General features: G+C 54.1%; 1 protein-coding gene across 10 annotated transcripts in view; it reads left to right on the top strand.

Moving 5' to 3' along the window:
* Positions 1–20256, top strand: part of NUMA1 (nuclear mitotic apparatus protein 1) — a 66299-nt gene that overhangs the window by 42212 nt on the left and 3831 nt on the right. For 9 of the 10 annotated variants that reach the window (XM_081064795.1, XM_081064796.1, XM_081064793.1 and 6 more), the window contains exons 4-20: positions 2939–3018; positions 4332–4414; positions 4945–5025; positions 6506–6593; positions 8238–8358; positions 8879–9036; positions 9273–9390; positions 9480–9597; positions 9955–10095; positions 11039–11158; positions 11311–14709; positions 15180–15221; positions 16605–16673; positions 18007–18117; positions 18195–18413; positions 18500–18657; positions 19757–20003. In XM_081064795.1, the coding sequence (XP_080920921.1) occupies positions 2939–3018; positions 4332–4414; positions 4945–5025; positions 6506–6593; positions 8238–8358; positions 8879–9036; positions 9273–9390; positions 9480–9597; positions 9955–10095; positions 11039–11158; positions 11311–14709; positions 15180–15221; positions 16605–16673; positions 18007–18117; positions 18195–18413; positions 18500–18657; positions 19757–20003 (5353 nt within the window). The remainder of the gene's footprint in view (positions 1–2938; positions 3019–4331; positions 4415–4944; positions 5026–6505; positions 6594–8237; positions 8359–8878; positions 9037–9272; positions 9391–9479; positions 9598–9954; positions 10096–11038; positions 11159–11310; positions 14710–15179; positions 15222–16604; positions 16674–18006; positions 18118–18194; positions 18414–18499; positions 18658–19756; positions 20004–20256) is intronic. The other variant, XM_081064789.1, reaches the window with a different exon arrangement.

Genomic DNA, 20256 nt, shown 5'->3' with positions numbered 1-20256 from the left:
CAATGGCGGGGAAACCATTCAGCTGGCAATACCTAACCCACCGTTTCATTTTAACTTCACTAAAAGAGAGGCAGCTGGGTATGATATGCCTCATGTTGTAACACATAACAGGGCACAGCGTGCTTTGTTTTTTTTTGACTTAAGAATAGATCCAAGGAGCTTTTGCTTTTGAGAAGATAAATTTTCTTGGCCTGATGACAAGAGCAGTAGATGTGTCCAGGGGTAAGGATGTGTGCCTTTCTTGAGAACTTTCAAGAACTTTCATCAGGGGCCCATAAGGTTTATAAGGTGGTGGGACATTTTCACAGGGAGGTTAAAAATTCAAGATGCCCACCTTCCAGGTTGTCTTGTAAGGTGTTACCTGAGCCTTAGGTTGGGGGGTGGCGGGGTTTTAGATGGTGGGGCTATTGCAATCCCAGGTTAACCCTAATCTCCATCTCAGGTCCAGGACAATGCAGACCAACTTCCTTTGGGAAAACAGACATTCTTGGTGAATGTGTTCTGGCTGTTGCATTTCTGGTGCTGCTACTGTTGCTAACCTAAATCAGATACCTAGTCCTTGGGGAAGGAAGTGGAGGATGGCAGGTTGGAGCAGATAGAAGCTGTGGGAATTGAACGGGGCTTGTTCCTTGGCCACGTGGCCTTCTCTCTGGGAAAATTCATTGGAGTCAACCTCAGTGACAAGTTTCTTTCTGTTCTATGTGTGAATAGCCTGAAGCAAAAAGGCTGTCCCATCTCTTCAATATCATGAGGCTTGAATAGCAGTTTACTGGAGGCATTTTGCCAGAAAATCTAAATTCCTGACATTTGTCTTACTGACATTGACTTCTACGCTTCCCAGGAAAAAGCATCCCTCCTCTGTATCTAAACCACGTGTACTGACACCTGCTTTATTCCTAGCTTTCAGCTTGCACGGTTGGAGGGGTCAGTTATAAATGATGTAGTTGTATCCATGAGTGCTGTAGGAATTCCTGAGGAGGATGGAGGTGTGACTAGCAGTGGTTCTGGATGGCTTCCTGCCACAGATGAGACTTAAACATAGTCTTAAAGGATGGGCTGGATTTCTCCAGGACAGGCATTTTCCAAAGCATGTTCCCTGCAACTTTACTTATCCCAGGGCTCAGTGGGGGCCGGGGGGGGAGGAGGTTTTGCGATTAAATACATTTAGGAAATAATGCATATTCTCTTCTTTAGAAAATGTTCAGTTTGGTTTAAACTAGTATTTCTCAAACATTTAACCCATGAACCCTCTTTATTTTTAGCTAATGGAATATGCTTAGGTAAATTACTGCTCTACACTGAGGCGAGGAGTCACAGCATTCCAGATTGTGGGCACAGAGCTCTTTCAGGAGTCTAGGAGATGTGCAGCTCCCGAAGACTTTGTAGGAATCCCTCATCACAGACCAGCTCCCCAAGATGCTTCTTGTGGTGGGGGTTCACTTGGAAGAACTCTCTGCAGTCTAGTGGGAGACTGGGAGACGGAGGGGGCTACTCATGGTCTTGGCTTGGATGCTTTTTGTGCTTTGGAGGATGTCTGGCATTGGAAGGTTCTAGGGACTATCCTGCCCTCCAAAAAGCTGGTTGATACCTGGAGATTCAGGTTCTGAGGAACAGGAAGGCCCTTTAATCAACATTTCCAGCCGTAGCCTAGATAGAGAAGCCAGCTTTCTAAATTACAGTGAAGATACCTCTGAAACTTAGCGGAAGCCCCCCCCACCCCCGCCAGGGGCCTGGGCTGTGTGAGAGCTCCCCCTGCTGTCTCCTTGCCCTCATTGCTGTCCACACTTTGCTTTCCCGTCCAGTTCAACAGGCACTGTGACAGCCACAGATCAAAAGTGATTGTCCCTTGGCCTGGCCTCAGGGAGGCTTTAGCCACCTCAGCCTTCAGCGTAGAGTGCGCTGAATTTTGCTATCGCTTTAGAGCCTTGTTTCCTCCTGTTCTTTCGGTTCTTGTATCTGTTTTTTCCTTTCCATCGTGCGGTTACTCTTACTCTAGCCATGTTTCCCAGGTATCCTGACCTTTTATACCTGAGCCATTCAGATTACTGAGCCTACTTACCACTTCTCTGTGCTGCCTCCCCTCCTTCCCACACAGCCTTCCTTATAATCATGCACTGCATGACGATGTTTCAGCCAAAGATGGACTGCCTCAGCAGTGGTCGTCCCGTAAGATTAAAATGGGGCTGAGGATTTCCTGTCACCCAGTGACGTGGTGGGGTCAGAGCTCAACACATTGCTTGTGTGTGTGTCGTGATGCTGGTGTAAATTACTGCACTGCCAGACGTATAAAGTATGGCACACACTATTGTGCACAGTACGTAATACTTGGTAACAACTATGTGACTGGTTTATATACTTACCATACTTTTTTATCGTTATTTTAGAGTGTTCTTTCTACTATAAAAAAAAGTTTGCTGTAAAACAGTATGCTGCGTTACGCACAGCAGCCTCGTACATCTCGTGTTCACTGCATCTCTTTGACTGCATGATTTTCTCTTCTGCTTGATTTAATCTCGTGTTGTCCTGTGCAGTAACGTGCCGTAAGGCTTGGAGCATAGGAGCATCAATAGGCTGTGCTATGTAGCGTAGGTGTGCAGTGGCTATGCCGTCGAGCTTTGTGTACGTACACGCGGTGAGGTTCGCACAATGACGTATCCCCATTGCTAAGCGGTGCATGGCTGTGCTCACAAATGGCATGGCAGAGTGCTGTCTTTCCCAGAAGGACCTTGTGCCTCAAGTCCCCACTTCACCCCCCACACACTTTCTTCTGAATAAATGGTGTCTCGGTGTCTTGTCCCCTGCCTCCAGCATCTGGTCTGGTTCTGTCCCAGATCCAGTGCATACCAAGCCTAAAGAAATGGGCAGGTAGTATGTAATGCAGTAGCAAAGAGGGAAGGATTGCTATGTGCTCTGGTCCTAATACTTACTCTTTTTCTAGCCATGGCACTGAAGAAGGGCAGCAAATCCTGCAGCAGCCGGTGCCCGAGAGACTGGATTTTGTGTGCAGTTTTCTGTGGAGTAAGCACTTTTCTTACCTAGCTGGGAAGGAGCTGCTTCCTCAGCTCATGGGATTTGGGAGTCCAGAGGACCCAGTTCCTAGGTGTCCGGAGGAGCAAAGGCTCAGGCCCTGCCCACTGTACCACAGAGATGAATACATCCGGGTCAGCTTCTCTGGGTCGGGGGATGCTCACCACAGGGAAAGGAGAGTGTCCCTTCAGTCCCAGAGCCCATCTCCGAGATCCATGTAGAGCCACACATCACCTGGGGCTCCCGTTCCCCCTCCCTGTGAGGAGATGGGGGAGAGGGAGGCATCCACGTTACCCTCTTGCCCTTGCAAGAAAAATATTTCCCCCAGATAACTTTGAATTAATTGAAGGTGATAGGCGTAGGGGCAGATGCACATTTAGGTTGAGATCTTGGCCCTTCTACTCATCGCTTGTGTGACCTTTCTGGACATAGGTTCCCAGTCTACAAAATGGAGATAATAACGATCGCTCTAGCTTGATGGGTAGATTAATACATGCAAAGCGTCTGGCACAGTGGGTCAGTTCCCCTGCCTTGTATAGCCGTGGACCCAGAGTCTTCATCTTTGACATGGGAGCTGTCTGCCATCTCTACCTCCAGAGAATGAAAGGAAAGGCGATAATAGATTTAGATAAAGCAAAGTGTTAGTAATTGAGCCCAGGCCCTCCGACAGCAAAGAACCTCATGTCCCCCGTCCTCCTCATCTGACTCAGCTGCAGGCTTCCTCTGTGACCTCAGTTGGAACGAGACTCTAGAGTGACCTGGAACTGGGCCCCTCTGTGGTGCCGAGCAGGAGCTGGTGTGGGTGGGTGAGTGTAGTGTCACCCCAGAGCTGCTCTGAATCCAGCCTGTTTGCTTTCTTTTTAAAAAGTTTTTATTGGGTAGTAGTGTTTCTCCAGGGCCCATCCACTCCAAGTCATTGTCCTCCAGTCTAGTTGTGGAGGGTGCAGTTCAGCTCCAAGGCTAGTCACCGTTTTCAGTCTAGTTGCAGGGGGCGCAGCCCACCATCCCATGCAGGAATTGAACCGGCAACCTTGTTGTTGAGAGCTCACGCTCTAACCAGCTGAGCCATCTGGCTGCTCCCCAGCCAGCTTTCTGCGTGAACTATCCCTGTAGTCCGTGAGCTGACCCAGGACAGAACTCACTTCAGATGGGACAGTGTATGTTGGGGAGAGAGGACGTAGGAGTCAGGAGCCCTCTGTCTCCTCGCCCCACCAGAGTCCGTGATTCTGCTCTCCCTCAGGTGTTCTGATGATCTCAGAGATGGCCCCAGGAAGTTCACCCCGTTTTCTACATTGTCATTACAGAAAACCGAAAACATCCCTCTTCTCCAGAATGCCTGGTGTCGGTGCAGAAGGCGATGGAGGGGTCAGAGCTGGAGCTGGCCAAGGTAAGAAGCCTGGCAGAGCCTTCTCTTAACAGAGAGGGGCTTTATTTCTGGGGTTTGAAGTAAGTGTGGGCAGCCACCTGGCTGGGGCAGAGGCTAATTAGAACCCAAGGATTCTAGGAGCCCGTGCTACACAACAGAGAGGTTTACTAGACCATTACTGTGGGGTTCAGTGGAGACTGGCAGGAATCAGGCCTCACCTCGCTGTTGGCACATTTTTCTTTTCATTCTCTCTTCCTTTTCCGGGTGCTGGCCTGAAAGGGTGCCTTAAGCCTCATAACTAGTGTTCCATGGGTCCAGGTATTTAGCTGTGCAGAAATCCCGGCACATGGCTTTTTACACATAGGCACTGAGTCCTCAAGTGTTTCTTGGTGTAGTTAAGGGCAGTGGCCTTGGGCTGCTGAGTAATTTTAGGAGTTTTGGAAGTGTCTCCAGGATAGCTGCTCCGAGTCCCTAGAACAACCCGGGGTGGGGGCACTGAGAAGAGAGATGGCCCAGCCCCACTCAGTGACTGCCTCCTGTTTGGCTTCTAGATAACCATGCTGCTCTTATACCACTCCACCATGAGCTCCAGAAGTCCCAGGGCCTGGGAGCAGTTTGAATATAAGATTCAGGTAAGCCCTCTACTCTACCCAGCAGGCCTAGCTTGCGCTTCTCCTCACCTGAAGAACAATATGGAACACAGTAGCATTGTTCTTTAAAAAATTATGTTTATAGTAGTTAGCCATTCGTTATAGAAAGCCTGGAAAGTATTCAAAAGCGCAAAAAAGGAAATAATATGCCAACAATCTCATTCTCAGAGATAACTGCTAACTTTTGAAGGCTATTCTTCCAAATCCTTTTTCATACTTAACTGCACCTGAAACTACTGTGTTTGGATGATACATAGAAATTTTCTTTTCCCCCTTCTTCCGGCTCCCCCTGCACTCCAGTTCCAGCCGTTGTTTCTCAGTCTAGTTGTGTAGGACACAGCTCCCTGGCCCATGCTGGTTATTATGAGTCTTGCACCCCTCCCCCCCAACTGAGGCTGACGGTCACTGGTCGTTGGTCGGCCCCACTCACAGCAGATACATAGAATTTATTCTCTTTTCGTACACGTGTTCCTCTGTGTGTGTGTGTGTGCATGTGTGCGCGTGTGCATTTTTTACACAAACTGTCACTCCATTTATTCCTCCTCTCCTCTAGTAGAAAGGATTGGTGAGAGAATGTCTGTCCACCATGACAGCCTAGCTCAGAGCAGTTGCCTCTCCCTTCCTCTACATGGCGAGGTGGTGCGTCTGCTTCCTTATAGAGGGAATTGACCTGGTTTCCTTACGGCACGTGACCTGCCAAATAGGTCCTGATGGCCTTGCTTCCTGCATGAGCCGCTGTCCTTTACCACGCAGAGCGGAAGCAGCTGGGATGCCAGAGTGGGTCATGTAGGTGACTGGAGGGGCAGTGTCCAGAGAGCTGTAGCCTTTCACATAGTGGTAGAAATGTTAAATCATCCCACTCACTGAGCGCATGGCTCATCTCTGGGTTGGTTTGTGGAGTGGAGGGATGAGTGGCTCCTTCCTCCCTTCAACCTTTTCTCTGCTCCAAGCTGATCACAGACCTGGCAGAAACAGAAATTCTAGAGGAATAAGGAATTACAGCAGAGTTGGCCAGGAAAATTAGATCAACCCTGCAGCTTTGAAATTCAGACAAAGAAGGGAAGGTTTTACAGCTGAGCTGATGGATGAGCTTTGGATGAGCCCCAGAGGTGTTCTCACTCAGAAAGAACAACAGTGAGGGTCAGCTGGAGAAGGCCGACAGTTATGTTTTCTGACTGCACTACTTTCCTTGACTGTTCTCTTCTCTTGTGTTCAGGAGTGAAGTCAGTTAGGAACTCTGTCTGATCCTGGCTGCATCATTAAGGGAGGAAAAGGAGCGGGAGCAAATGGGGTGAACATGTCTATAAAAGAATGTTCTCGTCTGGACCATGGGGCTTCCAGCTCTGAGAGGAAGAAGGGGCTCCAGCAGGCTCCTGGGCTGGCACTGCCAGCGTGGTGCCCTCCATGCCTCCAGGTCTCCCTAACACCTAAATGATGCTCTTTCTCTCTCTCTGTGGCCCAGGCTGAGTTAGCTGTCTTTCTCAAATTCGTGCTGGACCATGAAGATGGGCTAAACCTGAATGAGGACCTAGAGAACTTCTTGCAGAAAGGTAAGTGGGGCCCTCTCCTGAGGATCCCCTCCTCCCCTCTGAGCTGGGGACTGCTGGGATCATGAGTTGTTAAGTGCAGTGGGGTGTTGTTTCTGGTCCCTAAACAAGACACAGAGTTGGTGCTCAGGAAAAGTGTGTGTGACGGAGGAGGTTGATTTCTGGGCCCTGTGCTCGTCATCCCCGTTCCTCTTGGCTGCCGGGCAGCGGCCAAGCAGGGTACTTGTAAGTGATCGTGCCTGCTCTTAGGTTCTCCTTGAGCATCCCCACGCACACCTCTTTCCTTTTTTATTTCTTAAACAATCATTAATCTAGGTTTAGAAGCTTGGAGTGCAGTCTTAAAAAATGGTTTTTACCCACATGAAGCTCATGTTCTAGGTGGGAAAGAAGATACATAAACCAGTAAGTATGATAAGGAATAAATGCCAAAGCAGAGAGGTACCAAATCTACCAACTGTCACGCTAGAAGTATTAGGTTGGTGCAAAAGTAATTGCGGTTTTTGCAATTTTTTTTTTTTAATTTTAATTTTTTAAAATTGGGGAATATTGGGGAACAGTGTGTTTCTCCAGGGCCCATCAATTCCAAGTTGTCCTTCAGTCTAGTTGTGGAGGGTGCAGCTCAGCTCCATGTCCAGTCGCTGTTTTCAATCTTTAGTTGCAGGGGGTGCAGCCCACCATCCCAGGTGGGAATTGAACCGGCAACCTCGTTGTCAAGAGCTCGCGCTCTAACCAACTGAGCCATCCGGCGCCACAGATTTTTGCAATTTTAAATCTTTTAAACCGCAATTACTTTTGCACCAAACTAATACAATAGAAAGATTAATAGCTCTGCCTGTCTTCTGATGAAGTGGCCATCTTGTAATGATAAGATGTAAGACGTGGGTCCAGGCAAATTCTCTTCCAGCTGCTGAATTTGATGTTCCTTATATTCAGGTTCCTCATGAACACTTCAGGTGGAGATGTTACAAATGTGAGTCTAGATTGTGGAAGAGGTTATGGGTTTGCAGGGCAGTGTATGACTGGCCATGGAAGCTGTGGGCACTGTGGGCAGAGCAAGGGGGCCCCATCCGAACTCGGGGGGCTTGGGGCAGGGGTGGGGAGGATGGAGGCGATGAGGGAGACTGATAAGAGTGGGTGCTTACAGGTAAGAGAACCATGTAAAAATGGTCATGGAAACTAAGGGAAGAGAGGTTTTGAGAAAGGTGTGGACTTGGCAGCGCAAGCCTTCAGAATGGAGAGTTCAGAAAGGAGGCCAGTTGCCCTGACCTGAGACGTCGCTGGGGCTGTAGGAAGGTCCTGCGCAGGGTTACAAGCTGCCTCAGTGTGGGCTTGAGGGAAAAGCATGAGCACTTGATCCAGTCTCCGAGCATGGAGGACTCTCAGCTTGCTCACTCTACTGTGCCCTCCTTCAGCTTGGACCATCTGTGGAAATGGAATCCCCTTGCTGGATGTGGCTTAGGAACACTGGCCTCTGGGTAACCAGTGACTAGGTTTCAGGTTCTGCCCAGTGGTCTCCCTCTGGAGCCTACATGTGTCTGTGGCTTCACTCCCACTAAGGCAAGTTCTCAAACTGCATAAAGACGCAGATCTGTTCACTCTCTTCCTAACCTCTCTGTGGTTGGTTTGTCTGCTCTCCTTCCCCACCAGCTCCTGTCCCTTCTGCGTGTTCCAGCACCGTCTCTGAAGAGCTCTCCCCACCCAGCCACCAGACCAGGAGGGAGGTTCGCTTTCTAGAGCTACAGAAGGTTGCGTCTTCCAGTGGGAACAAGTATGTGCTAAGCCTCTTTGCTGGGACGGGGCCTCCACACCCAGTCCTCACATCCTTCCCTCCTAGAGGTGAAGCTGCTGAGCAGCCTGACATCATGGACAGCGTTTGCAGTGTCCTTCACATCTGTCCTCAGCTGCCCCAAGACTAAGTGGGGTAATTGGTGAGGGTCTGTCTTGGGCAGAAGGCCTCGCGCAAAGGCTGTTCCTTGTCTATGGAATTCCTTTTTTCCTTGGAGACTACACTGAAGTCCCTTCTCTTAGTGCCTCTCTGTAGAGGCCAGGAGAATGCAGCCATCCCTAAAACCCCACCTTTTTTTTTTTTTTTGGCTTGGAGAAAGGAGAAGGGTTTTCTCCAGGTCATGTCACGAGGCCTGAGATAGCACTGCAGACAGAAGCCGTGTTCGGGCCTTCCAGCCAGCACTCACATCCAGAGAGCCCTGCCCATCCCTGCCTGTTGCCAGTCACTTCAGGCCTCATGTCTCGGACTCTGACGATGGCATCTGGGCCATTTCTTTCCTCAGCTTCCTCTCAGGTTCTCCAGCCTCCCCCATGGGTGACATCCTCCAGACCCCACAATTCCAGATGAGACGGCTGAAGAAGCAGCTTGCAGATGAGAGAAATAATAGAGATGAGTTAGAGCTGGAGCTGGCCGAGAACCGCAAGCTGCTCACCGAGCGGGGTAGGTGCCTGGCACACGGCAGCTGTGTGTGCGAGGGCAGCATCGGGGGTTTTTCTGAGGATGGCGCCTCTCTCTCCCCTGTTGCCCCTCTGCTGGCCCTGGGCCTGCCTGGCTGACCCGGGAGGGGTTCTGTCCTTGCCTCCATCCTCCCTTTCCCTTAGACTGGATGCCTCCTCTGAGCTCTCCCTCCTCCCCTTCGTTGTGTGCTGACCCTCCTCTCCCCTCCCCTGGGCCAGACGCGCAGATCGCCGTGATGCAGCAGCGCATTGACCGCCTGGCTCTGCTCAACGAGAAGCAGGCCGCCAGTCCGCTGGAACCCAGGGAGCTGGAGGAGCTCCGCGACAAGAATGAGAGGTAGAGTTCTCCCTGCCTGCCTCCCGGCTCCCTGCCCACTCCACACTCTTGGTGGGTACACTCTTTTCTCACTGCTCCCGCCCTCTCAGCCTCACCGTGCGGCTCCATGAAACTCTGAAGCAGTGCCAGGACCTGAAGACAGAGAAGAGCCAGATGGATCGCAAAATTAACCAGCTTTCTGAGGAGAATGGGGACCTTTCCTTTAAGGTGAATGTTAAGGGGGTCTTGCCCCCACCTGGAGGCCCCTTAGGGTTGAATTTGTCTGGACGATTCCCTGAGAGAGGGTTGAGAAGCATGTCCTGGCCCCTGTCCTGTGCTTCTGTCTCTCCTGGGACCTGCATACTTTGCCCCTTTCCTTGTCCCATAATTGGCCACTGCCAGGGACTGAGTTGTGGCCCTAAATTTTGATTTGTAGTCCTGAGTTAGGGATGTGATTCAGAGTGATTCGTTGGAGGGTGGGAAGGCTCATCAGACGCATCTAGCTCCTGGAGTTCAGGGAACAAACAGCAGTGCTGGTGCCAGCTTTGACCCTGGCTGATGGGGATTTCCTTTCATCTGTCTCAGCTGCGCGAGTTTGCTAGTCACCTGCAGCAGCTCCAGGGCGCCCTGAATGAGCTGACAGAGGAGCACAGCAAGTCCACTCGGGAGTGGGTGGAGAAGCAGGCTCACTTGGAGAAGGAGCTCAGCACAGCCCTGCAGGACAAGGTAACCCTCTGCGTGGGGAGTCAGGGCCACCATCTTGACATGTGTTCTAAGCTGACTTCTGTTTGCCATTTTTCTTTGGGGCCTTTGGGAAGTCGTTTGACTTCTCGTCAGGGTTTAATAGTGTGCTGTCATGGAAAGATTGTGGGCTTACGGCAGTACACCTTTGAATCCTGTCTGCTATTTACAAGGTGTGCATCTTGGGCAAGTTACTTGATCTGTTTCTCTCTAAGCATGCTTTCCTGAAAATGGGAAAAAGAATGAGTAGCTGCCTCATCAGCCATTGTAAGATGATAATACATAGAAAGCACTTAACACATTATGGGGTGCAAAGTAAGCTCTCAGTGAATTAGTTGCTATTATTATCGATGCTGTTATTAGGAACTCAGTTCTGCCACTTACTAACTATGAAGCCGTGGGGCAAGGCACATAACACCTGACCTTCGGCTTCTTGCACTGTACCAGGGGGATAGCAGTGGCAACCTCACAAATCTGTTATATGCATTAGAAATGAGAAATTCAGTGCCTGCCCCATTGCAGGTATTCAGTGAACGGTGTGGGGGAGGGGCAGCGCTGTGGCTGCTGCTCCTGCTGCCCAGAGAGGTAGGGGGTGGTTTTAAGCTGGGTGGGTGTTTGGATAATCTGGAAGCCAGGACTTTTGTGGGAAAGGGTATATACAGTAAGGAAATTTGAAGTAAACTCCTCAGCCTTGGAGAAGAAATTAGCAGGTCACATGACTGAATTCAACCCTGGACTAGGGCTAGAAAGTCAGGTCCCTCACGGTCCCGGGTCCATGGTTTCTGAGACTTGTTTCTGGGTCAGGGCAAAAGGAGACCTTGGTAACAAGGTGATAGGGTCCCATGATTTGCTGGTGTTCACAAGTGCTTGTGGGGTCATCTGATGCCTGTTCCAGCTCTGTTCACATGGGTCTCTTGTTTATTCCCAGAAATGCCTTGAAGAGAAGAATGAAATCCTGCAGGGAAAACTTTCACAGCTGGAAGAGCATTTGGCCCGGCTGCGGGAGAGCCCACCCCAGAAGGGCGAGGTGCTGGGTGACGTCCTGCAGGTAGGAAGCCAGGAGCAGCCGAGAGACCTGTGTGCAGGGGCTGGTGTGGGCCCACGTGCAGCACGTTCAGGTTCCTGGCAATCCTCAGTTCCCAGAAGGGCCGTAGTGACTGAAGAGTCATGCTGATCCCATTTGTTTCTTTATCTCACCAGCTGGAAACCCTGAAGCAAGAGGCAGCCACTCTTGCTGCAGACAACACCCAGCTCCAAGCCAGGATGGAGACGTTGGAGGCTGAGCGGAGCCAGCGGGAAGCCAAACTGCTTGCTGAGCGAGGCCACTTTGAAGAAGAAAAGCAGCAGCTGGCTGACCTGATTGCCGAGTTGCAGAGCTCGCTATCCAACGTTAGCCAGGCCAAGGAAGAGCTGGAGCAGGCTTCTCAGGAGCAAGCGGCCCAGTTGTCTGCCCAGGTGGCCACGCTGACCTCTGAGGTCACCACCCTCAATGCCACTCTCCAGCAGCAGGATCAAGAACTGGATGGCGTGAAGCAGCAGGCCAAAACGGAGCAGGCCCAGCTAGCACAGATCCTCCAGCAGCAGGAACAGGTGTCTCAGGACCTCCGCCACCAGGTGGAGCAGCTGAGCAGCAGCCTGAAGCAGAAGGAGCAGCAGTTGGAAGAGGCCATCAAAGAGCAGGAGGCTACTAGGCGAGACCACGCCCAGCAACTGGCCACTGCTTCTGAGGAGCGGGAGGCCTCCTTAAAGGAGAGAGATTCGGTCCTCCAGCAGCTGGAAGCATTGGAGAAAGAGAAGGCTACCAAGCTAGAGGTCCTGCAGCAGCAGCTTCAGGCTGCTAATGAAGCCCGAGACAGTGCCCAGACCTCAGTGACACAGGCCCAGCGGGAGAAGGCAGAGCTGAGCCAAAAGGTGGAGGAACTCCATGCCTGTGTTGAGGCAGCCCGCAGGGAGCAGTGTGAGAGCCAGGCTCAGGTGGCAGAGCTAAAGACTCAGCTGAGGTCTGAGCAGCAAAAAGCAACGGAGAGAGAAAGGGTGGCCCAGGAAAAGGGCCAGCTCCAGGAGCAGATCCAGGCCCTTGAAGAATCCTTGAAGGTGACCAAGGGCAGCGTTGAAGAGGAGAAGCGCCGGGCTGCCAGTGCGCTGGAAGAGCAGCAATGTTGTATCGCCAAGCTCGAGGCAGAGACCCGGAGCCTGATGGAGCAGCATAAGCAGGATCGGAAGGAGCTGGAGGAAGAGAAGGCTGGGCGCAAGGGGCTGGAGGCCCGAGTCCAGCAGCTTGGGGACGCCCATCAGGCTGAGATGGAAGCCCTGCGGCGGGAGCTGGCGGAGGCCATTTCCTCCCAGCGTGAGGCTGAGAGTGAGTGTGGGCAGCTTGCCAAGGAGGTGGCCACCTGGCGTGAGCGGTATGAAGATAGCCAGCAAGAGGAGGCCCAATATGGTGCCATGTTCCAGGAACAGCTGATGACCCTGAAGGAGGAATGTGAGAAGGCCCGTCAGGAGCTGCAGGAGGCAAAGGAGAAAGTGGCAGGGATAGAGGCCCACAGTGAGCTCCAGATAGGCCGGCAGCAGAGTGAGCTGGCCCAGCTCCATGCCAGCCTGGCCAGAGCCCACCAGCAGGTCCAGGAGAAGGAGGTCAGGGCCCAGAAGCTTGCAGATGACCTCTCCACTCTGCAGGAGAAGATGGCTGCCACCAGCAAGGAGGTGGCCCGCCTGGAGGCCTTGGTGCGCAAGGCAGGTGAGCAGCAGGAAACCACCTCCCGGGAGCTACTCAAGGAGCCCCCGAGGGCAGGAGACAGAGAGTCCGAGTGGCTGGAAGAGCAGCAGGGACGTCAGTTCTGCAGCACGCAGGCTGCACTGCAGGCCATGGAGCGTGAAGCAGAGCAAATGGGCAGTGAGCTGGAGCGGCTGCGGGCTGCGCTGATGGAGAGCCAGGGACAGCAGCAGGAGGAGCGTGGGCAGCAGGAGCGGGAGGTGGCACGGCTGACCCAGGAGCGGGGCCGAGCCCAAGCCGACCTTGCCCTGGAGAAGGCCGCCAAGGCAGAGCTTGAGATGCGGCTGCAGAATGCCCTCAATGAGCAGCGTGTGGAGTTTGCTGCCCTGCAAGAGGCACTGGCCCATGCCCTGATGGAAAAGGAAGGGAAGGACCAGGAGCTGGCCAAGCTTCGTGGGCAGGAGGCAGCCCAGAAAACGGAGCTGGGGGAGCTTCAGCAAACCGTGGAACAACTGAAGAAACAGCTGGCCAAGAAAGAGGAGGAACGCCAGCAGTCCCTAGGGACGGCCAGTGGAGAGGATGCTTCCGGGTCAGGAGCCCCGTCTCAGTCCACTGGAAAGACTGAGCGAAGAGGCTCTGAGCTGGAGGCTCTGCGGGCACAGGTGAGCGAGCTGGAGCAGCAGTGCCGTGAGCATCAGGAGAAGGCCTCCAGCCTGGAGCGCAGCCGGGAGGCTGAGCGCGCCTCCCAGACGGAGCGGGCCGCTGCTCTGGAGACTTTGCGGGGCCAGTTAGAGGAGAAGGCCCAGGAGCTGGGGCGCAGTCAGGACACCTTAGCCTCAGTGCAAAGGGAGCTGGCCACCCTCCATGCCAAGGCCCAAGACCATAGCAAGGCTGAGGATGAGTGGAAAGCGCAGGTGGCCCGGGGCCAGCAGGAGGCTGAGAGAAAAAATAGTCTCATCAGCAGCTTGGAGGAAGAAGTGTCCATCCTGAACCGCCAGGTCCTGGAGAAGGAGGGTGAGAGCAAGGAGTTGAAGCGGCTGGTTATAGCTGAGTCGGAGAAGAGCCAAAAGCTGGAGGAGAGGCTGCGGCTGCTCCAGACAGAGACAGCCAACAACAGCGCCAGAGCTGCCGAACGGAGCTCTGCTCTGCGGCAGGAGGTCCAGACTCTCCGGGAGGAGGCGGAGAAGCAGCGGGTAGCTTCAGAGAGCCTGCGGCAGGAGCTGGCCTCACAGGCAGAGCGAGCGGAGGAGCTGGGCCAAGAATTAAAGGCATGGCAGGAGAAGTTCTTCCAGAAGGAGCAAGCCCTCTCTGCTCTGCAGCTCGAACACACCAGCACCCAAGCCCTGGTGAGTGAGCTGCTGCCCGCTAAGCACCTGTGCCAGCAGCTGCAGGCCGAGCAGGCGGCTGCTGAGAAGCGCCATCGTGAGGAACTGGAGCAAAGCAAGCAGGCAGCGGGTGGGCTGCGGGCAGAGCTGATGCGGGCCCAGAGGGAGCTTGGGGAGCTTATGCCCCTACGGCAGAAGGTGGCAGAGCTAGAGCGAGCAGCCCAGCAGCTGCGGGCAGAGAAGGCCAGCTACGCAGAGCAGCTGAGCATGCTGAAGAAGGCTCACGGCCTGTTGGCAGAGGAGAACCGGGGGCTGGGTGAGAGGGCCAACCTTGGCCGGCAGTTTCTGGAAGTCGAGCTGGACCAGGCCCGGGAGAAGTATGACCAGGAGCTGGCAACTGTGCGTGCTGACGCTGAGGCCCGTCTGACTGAGGTGCGGCGGGAAGCACAGAGCACCACCCGGGAGCTGGAGGTGATGACTGCCAAGTACGAGGGTGCCAAGGTGAAGGTTCTAGAGGAGAGACAGCGGTTCCAGGAAGAGAGGCAGAAACTCACTGCCCAGGTAGGGTGCCCAGCTCAACCGTACCTGCAAAGGTTGGACCCGAGAGAGAAGGGACTGTTCCCTGTGTATTCCAGGGCCTCTGGCTCCCACATTATGACAGTGTCTTGTCTCTCTCACTCCCTGGGTGGCAGAGGAAGAGAGGTGTCTGGTAGAGTTCAAGTCTGTTGCCCCCTATTGTCCTAAAGAAAATATCAGTAGCCTCCCCTTCCCTGAAGGCTTCGTTCCTGGAGAGTCCAACGGTGAGGGCCGTCAGCCCATTGTGGAGGCACATTGTGAGATGGGCCTGCAGTGGACGTCCCAAGAGCCACGGGGGCCTAGGATGAGCCCAACGGGCATTTAAAAATTACTAGAAGTCTGGTTCCTTGGGGGGCGGGAGTATCAGAGGCTCAGTGAGGTCAGCCTGGCAGCAGAACTTGTGCCCGTGTGGCCCTCATCTCATTCTCTCTCCATTGCTCCTCCCCTATGCACAGGTGGAACAGCTAGAGGTATTTCAGAGAGAGCAAACTAAGCAGGTAATGCCTGGGGTCCTTGCTAAATGCTGGCTGCTTAAGCGGTGACCAGTCTCGGTGCATGACCCCGGCTGCAGCTTGCCTCCGCCAGCTCCTGTTGTGAACTGTTTGTGCGGGGGGCAGGGTCAAGCCGTGGAACCCAGGCGCAGGCTGCCCCGGAGTGCGGTGTGCTGGGCCCCCTCTCGGGCCTCATCCCACACGTCCCAGGTCGGCCTCTCCACCCTTCTATACTTTCTCTCATCTGCCTGTCAGGGACAAGGGTAGGGCAGGCTTCATCTGTTCCGTAGCTGAACCAGTGACACAGTCCTTGGGGTTTCCAAACCTCCACATCTTGTTCCGAGTTTGGGTCCTCAGCAAAGAGCACTAGCAGAATGACATGGGCCGGGTTTTACGCAGCCCCTTCTTTCCTGCAGAAGCCAGGTAGTGATAAGCAAGGCCATCCTCACAGGTTAGGGAGGGCTGTGAGCTCGGGGTGCTGGGCCTTCACCGCGAGTGTGAAACAGACGTCTGGGAGCAGGAGGTCCAGGTCGAGAGGAGCAGGGGGGCCTCCTTCAGACAGGAGCAGCTTGGGCGGCTGCCACACTCTCATCTCTCTGTGCTGCCCTAGACGACAAGGCTCTCAAGCCGGGATTTAGCGAGAGCATCCTTCCTCTGCCGGCCCTTACCTGTCACCTCACCTTCCTTTCCCGTCACCTTCTCTGAGGAGCCGAGAATGATGGGGACGGTCAAGTCGAATACAAACAGTTAGCAATGGAGCCCTTGCCTCTCGCCTTTGCTGAACGTGCTTGAGCTCCTGGAATGCCTGGAGGAGCAGGGCACGCTTGTGGCTGTGATGCTCCCCTTGCCCTCCTCTGTGGAAGGGGGTGGACGTGGACGTGTCCTGGCCTGCTCTGTCTCCCAGCAGTCTGACTCCCCGTGCTAACCACACTGCCAGCGCCAGCCCTAACAGTCTGTGGGTCCTGGGACGAGGTCTGATCCCGGTGGGCTTTTGCTTGGGGAGTTTCTGGGAGGGGAGGAGGAGGCATGGGGATTGAATGAGGACGTCTGCTAGAGTCCAGGCGAGGCCCCTGCTCCCGTCCCCAACCCAGGGAGGCTGGGGCAGGGAATGGTGATGGGGAGGTATCAGCCCCCCAGTCGGTTCTCGAATGTGGCAGCTGCAGGTCTCTGTCGCTGGGGTGGAGATGAGCATGAGTGTGTTGGGTGCCTCACGCAGGTCCTGCCAACCAAACTGGGAAGCAAACTGTTCCCTAATTGGAGGCCAGAGAAAGGACCCATTTCTTTTTCTAGGAATGCTAGGGACTGGTCTGGGGAAAGCCCATAATTTGCCTGGACATCAGGGGAAGGTCTCCTGAGTCATGTCTTCTCCTCTTCCCTCCCCTCCCCCAGGTAGAAGAACTGAGTAAGAAGCTAGCTGACCATGACCAAGCCAGCAAGGTGCAGCAGCAGAAGCTGAAGGTGGGAAGGTGGGGGGGGGCTGCTGTGGGTGCGGGGAGCGGAGGGGCACCCTGGGGGCCTGTGCTCAGGAGCCCCGTGCACGTGCCTCTGGGAGCTGAAGGGAAGACTGCAGTGGCTTCCATCCCTCAGACCCTGGCTGTCCATTCTAGTAGCTTCTAGCCATGTGTGGTTATTGAAATCTAAATTACGGTGCACTTCAGAATTCAGTGCCTCAGTCACACTCGCCACCTGCCCCGCTCAGTGACTGGTGAGGCTGGCGGCTCCCACATTGGACAGGCAGATGCAGAATATTGCCATCACTGCAGAAAGTTCTGTTGGATGGTGCTGGTCTAGACAGTTGAGCCTTAAGGAGAGTGTCAACGACATGCAATATTATAATGCAACTTAATATTCTTAATGCTTTTAACAGTGTCATGTTTGGTTTAATACTTGCTTTTTTGCAGTGTGGGCTTCACAGGTTTTAGTCAGGGGCTAAGGAATTAGGCAGCAGTGGCGCTAGGACTTGCTAAAGCCCTGCTGGGTCGCAGGAGTTGGGAGCTGAGCCTCGTTTCCCCAGCTCCCTTCCTTTCCATGCATTCCACACCAGGTCGCTCATGATTATGTGATAAGCAGATGCTCGTTATACTCCTTTTGGGGGCCTTCCTGGCACTGGGAGATGTAGGAAAGGGGGGGGCCAGACGATCCTGTCCAGTGTCTACTACAGACTCAGTACTTGCTGGCATTGCAAGTGGACTGAGTCAGACACGGGCCCTGTCCCCAAGGCGCTGGGTCTGGAGAAGAGGCCGTGCCGGCGTCAGGGGCCCACACGGGCTTTGGGGCTGAGGTGGACCAAGGTTCAGATCCTCCACTGTCGGCTTACTCATTAAGACCCTGGTCAGTCTGCTGAACTCTCTGAGCTCGATGTCATCATCTCTGCCATGGAAATAGTTACTTCCCAGAGTGGCTGTGGGGAGAAACGAGTTCACATGGCCTGAGAGCTCCATCCTCTGCAGCAGGCGTTCCTTCCCCCCTGGGGAAACTGACTGTCTTCACGGAGAGAGAACGAGACAGTTTGTGCCTGGTCTCAAAGAAGGCCCAGCTAGGGCTGCTGGAACTGCCAGAAATGGCACGAGCTCGCCGGGGAAAGCGCCTGCAGACTGGGGGCCTTGACAGGAATTTCAGTAGGCTGGAGTCGGGGGGGAGTGGGGAGGGCGGGTAAAAGGATTTTTCTGTTTCCTGAGAGAATATGCAGGAGTTTGAAAACACCATGAAGCCCAAGAAGGTAGGGCAAGTCAGTGCATTTGGGTGGAGCAGCCGGACTAGCCACTCCATCAACCTTCCTCATGCTTTCCAGGCCCAGGGAGGTGAGAGCCAGCAAGAGGCCCAACGCCTCCAGGCCCAGGTGAATGAGCTGCAGGCCCAGCTGAGCCAGAAGGAGCAGGCGGCTGAGCACTATAAGCTGCAGGTGAGGGGCCCAGCCCTGGCCCACTCCGCCCTCCTCCTTGCCCTCCCCCACTGCCACCCACCTGTCTGCCCACACAGATGGAGAAAGCCAAGACCCATTATGATGCCAAGAAGCAGCAGAACCAAGAACTGCAGGAGCAGCTGCGGGGCCTAGAGCAGCTGCAGAAGGAGAACAAGGAGCTGAGGGCCGAGGCCGAGCGGCTGGGCCGCGAGCTGCAGCAGGCCGGGTTGAAGACCAAGGAGACTGAGCAGACATGCCGCCACCTTACTGCCCAGGTGCGCAGCCTGGAGGCACAGGTGAGTATGTGGCTGGACAGAGTCCCTCGACCGTCATGATGGACTCCGCCTTCGGCTTCTCCACTGTCTGGCCCTCTGCTCCCCAGGTCGCACATGCCAACCAGCAGCTTCGAGACCTGGGCAAGTTCCAAGTGGCGACTGATGCCTTAAAGAGTCGGGAACCCCAGGCTAAGCCGCAGCTGGACTTGAGTATTGACAGCCTGGATCTGAGCTGTGAGGAGGGGACCCCGCTCACTGTCACCAGGTCAGGAGGCACCCTTCTTCCTGACCTGGGGTCCACTGAGAGCCTGTTGGTTTTCAGGCTGTGTCCTGGGCACTGGGGTTGAGATAAATCAGATGTGGCCCCTTTGTCTCTGGAAGCTTATTCTCAGAGGAAAGAAAATATTCCAGGTGTTACTCCAGATGTGTCTGTATAGGGCCCAGTGGGTCAAAAAAAACAAGTGGTCAGGAAAGGCTTCATGGGGCATCCTTCCTGTTCTGAGTCTTGGAAGAAGCCGTAGGTGTGTGTGCCCAGTGACAGAAGAGAGCAGAGCAAAGGCCGGGAAAGAGCCTGGCTGGGCTGCAAAGTGAGGTTGGGAGGGCCGCCTGGATTCTCCGGTGAAGACTGGCATTTCCCCTAGATCCTAAAGGCATTGAGGACATGGGAAGGGTTTGCAATGGAGTCCACGATCAGATTTAATGCATCTTAGAAAGCTTATGCTTATATCCAATGTAGAAGCTGAGACTGGAAACATTTTTTTACTAAACAAACTATGTGCCAGTTATAGACACTTGAAAAATATTAAATTAACAGATGAAATGGGCTTAGCGGGTCACTTGCCCAGGGTCCCACAGTGGCAGAGCTTGGGTCCTTGCTTGTCACCGCTCTGATGCCCCTGATGCCATTGTCCATCTAGGTGAGAGGAGATGAGGCAGACAGACCAGGAAGGACGAGTAGAGGGGGTGTGGTTAGGAGACTTGCCGAGTGGGTTTGGCAGGAGAGGAAGGTGCTCCCATTGGCTCAGATAGTAGCTGCAGGAGGAGCTCCGCTTAGTTTGGGACATGTTCATGGCGGAGTAGCTGCGAGTGTGCAGGGTGATGTTTGGGGCAGTGGACTAGGCACAGAGAGGTCTGGGCGTTGCCAGTGTTGGAGTTCAGAGGGAGCGGATGGGCTCACCAGGCACGGAGAGGACTAGAGGGAGGGTCCAGGTCAAGGGCTCTCCTTGGCACCTCTGAAAAGGCAGAGAATGGAGTGCTCGACCTGGTCTACGTGTAGTAAATGTAGGAATTGGTCACTCTGGAGCAAAGGGACAAAGTGCCTTCTGGCCCCCAGAATGGCACCTCAGCAGGTTTCTTTTCTATAGTAAGCTGCCTCGTACCCAGCCTGATGGCACCAGCATTCCTGGAGAGCCAGCCTCGCCCATCTCCCAGCGCCTGCCCCCCAAGGTAGAATCCCTGGAGAGCCTCTACTTCACCCCCATACCGGCTCGGGGGCAGGCACCACTGGAGAGCAGCCTGGACTCCCTGGGGGACGTCTTCCTGGACTCAGGCCGGAAGACCCGTTCTGCACGTCGGCGTACTACGCAAATCATCAACATCACCATGACCAAGGTCAGGCTGCAGGCCGGTAACGCTCACGTCCTCTCAGGGCCATCTTCCCACTGGGGCCTCGAAACAGCCTCCAGGGGCAGGAAGGGCTGGCGGTTCGTATCACAGATGAGAAGGCTGAGGTTCTGAGAAGGATCTTGGGCCTTTTGTAGAAAGGGGCAGGGCTGGCATTGGATGCCCGCCCACTGACTGTCGGCTGGTGTCCTCTCCATGTGTAGCATGGACCCTGTGCGGCCCAGCCTGTTTCCCAGCACCC

The sequence above is a fragment of the Rhinolophus hipposideros genome, assembly GCF_964194185.1.
Source record: "Rhinolophus hipposideros genome assembly, chromosome: 10".
Lineage (NCBI taxonomy): Eukaryota > Metazoa > Chordata > Mammalia > Chiroptera > Rhinolophidae > Rhinolophus > Rhinolophus hipposideros.
The sequence above is the reverse complement of the archived record's forward strand: the minus strand, read 5'-3'. Positions and strand labels throughout refer to the sequence as shown.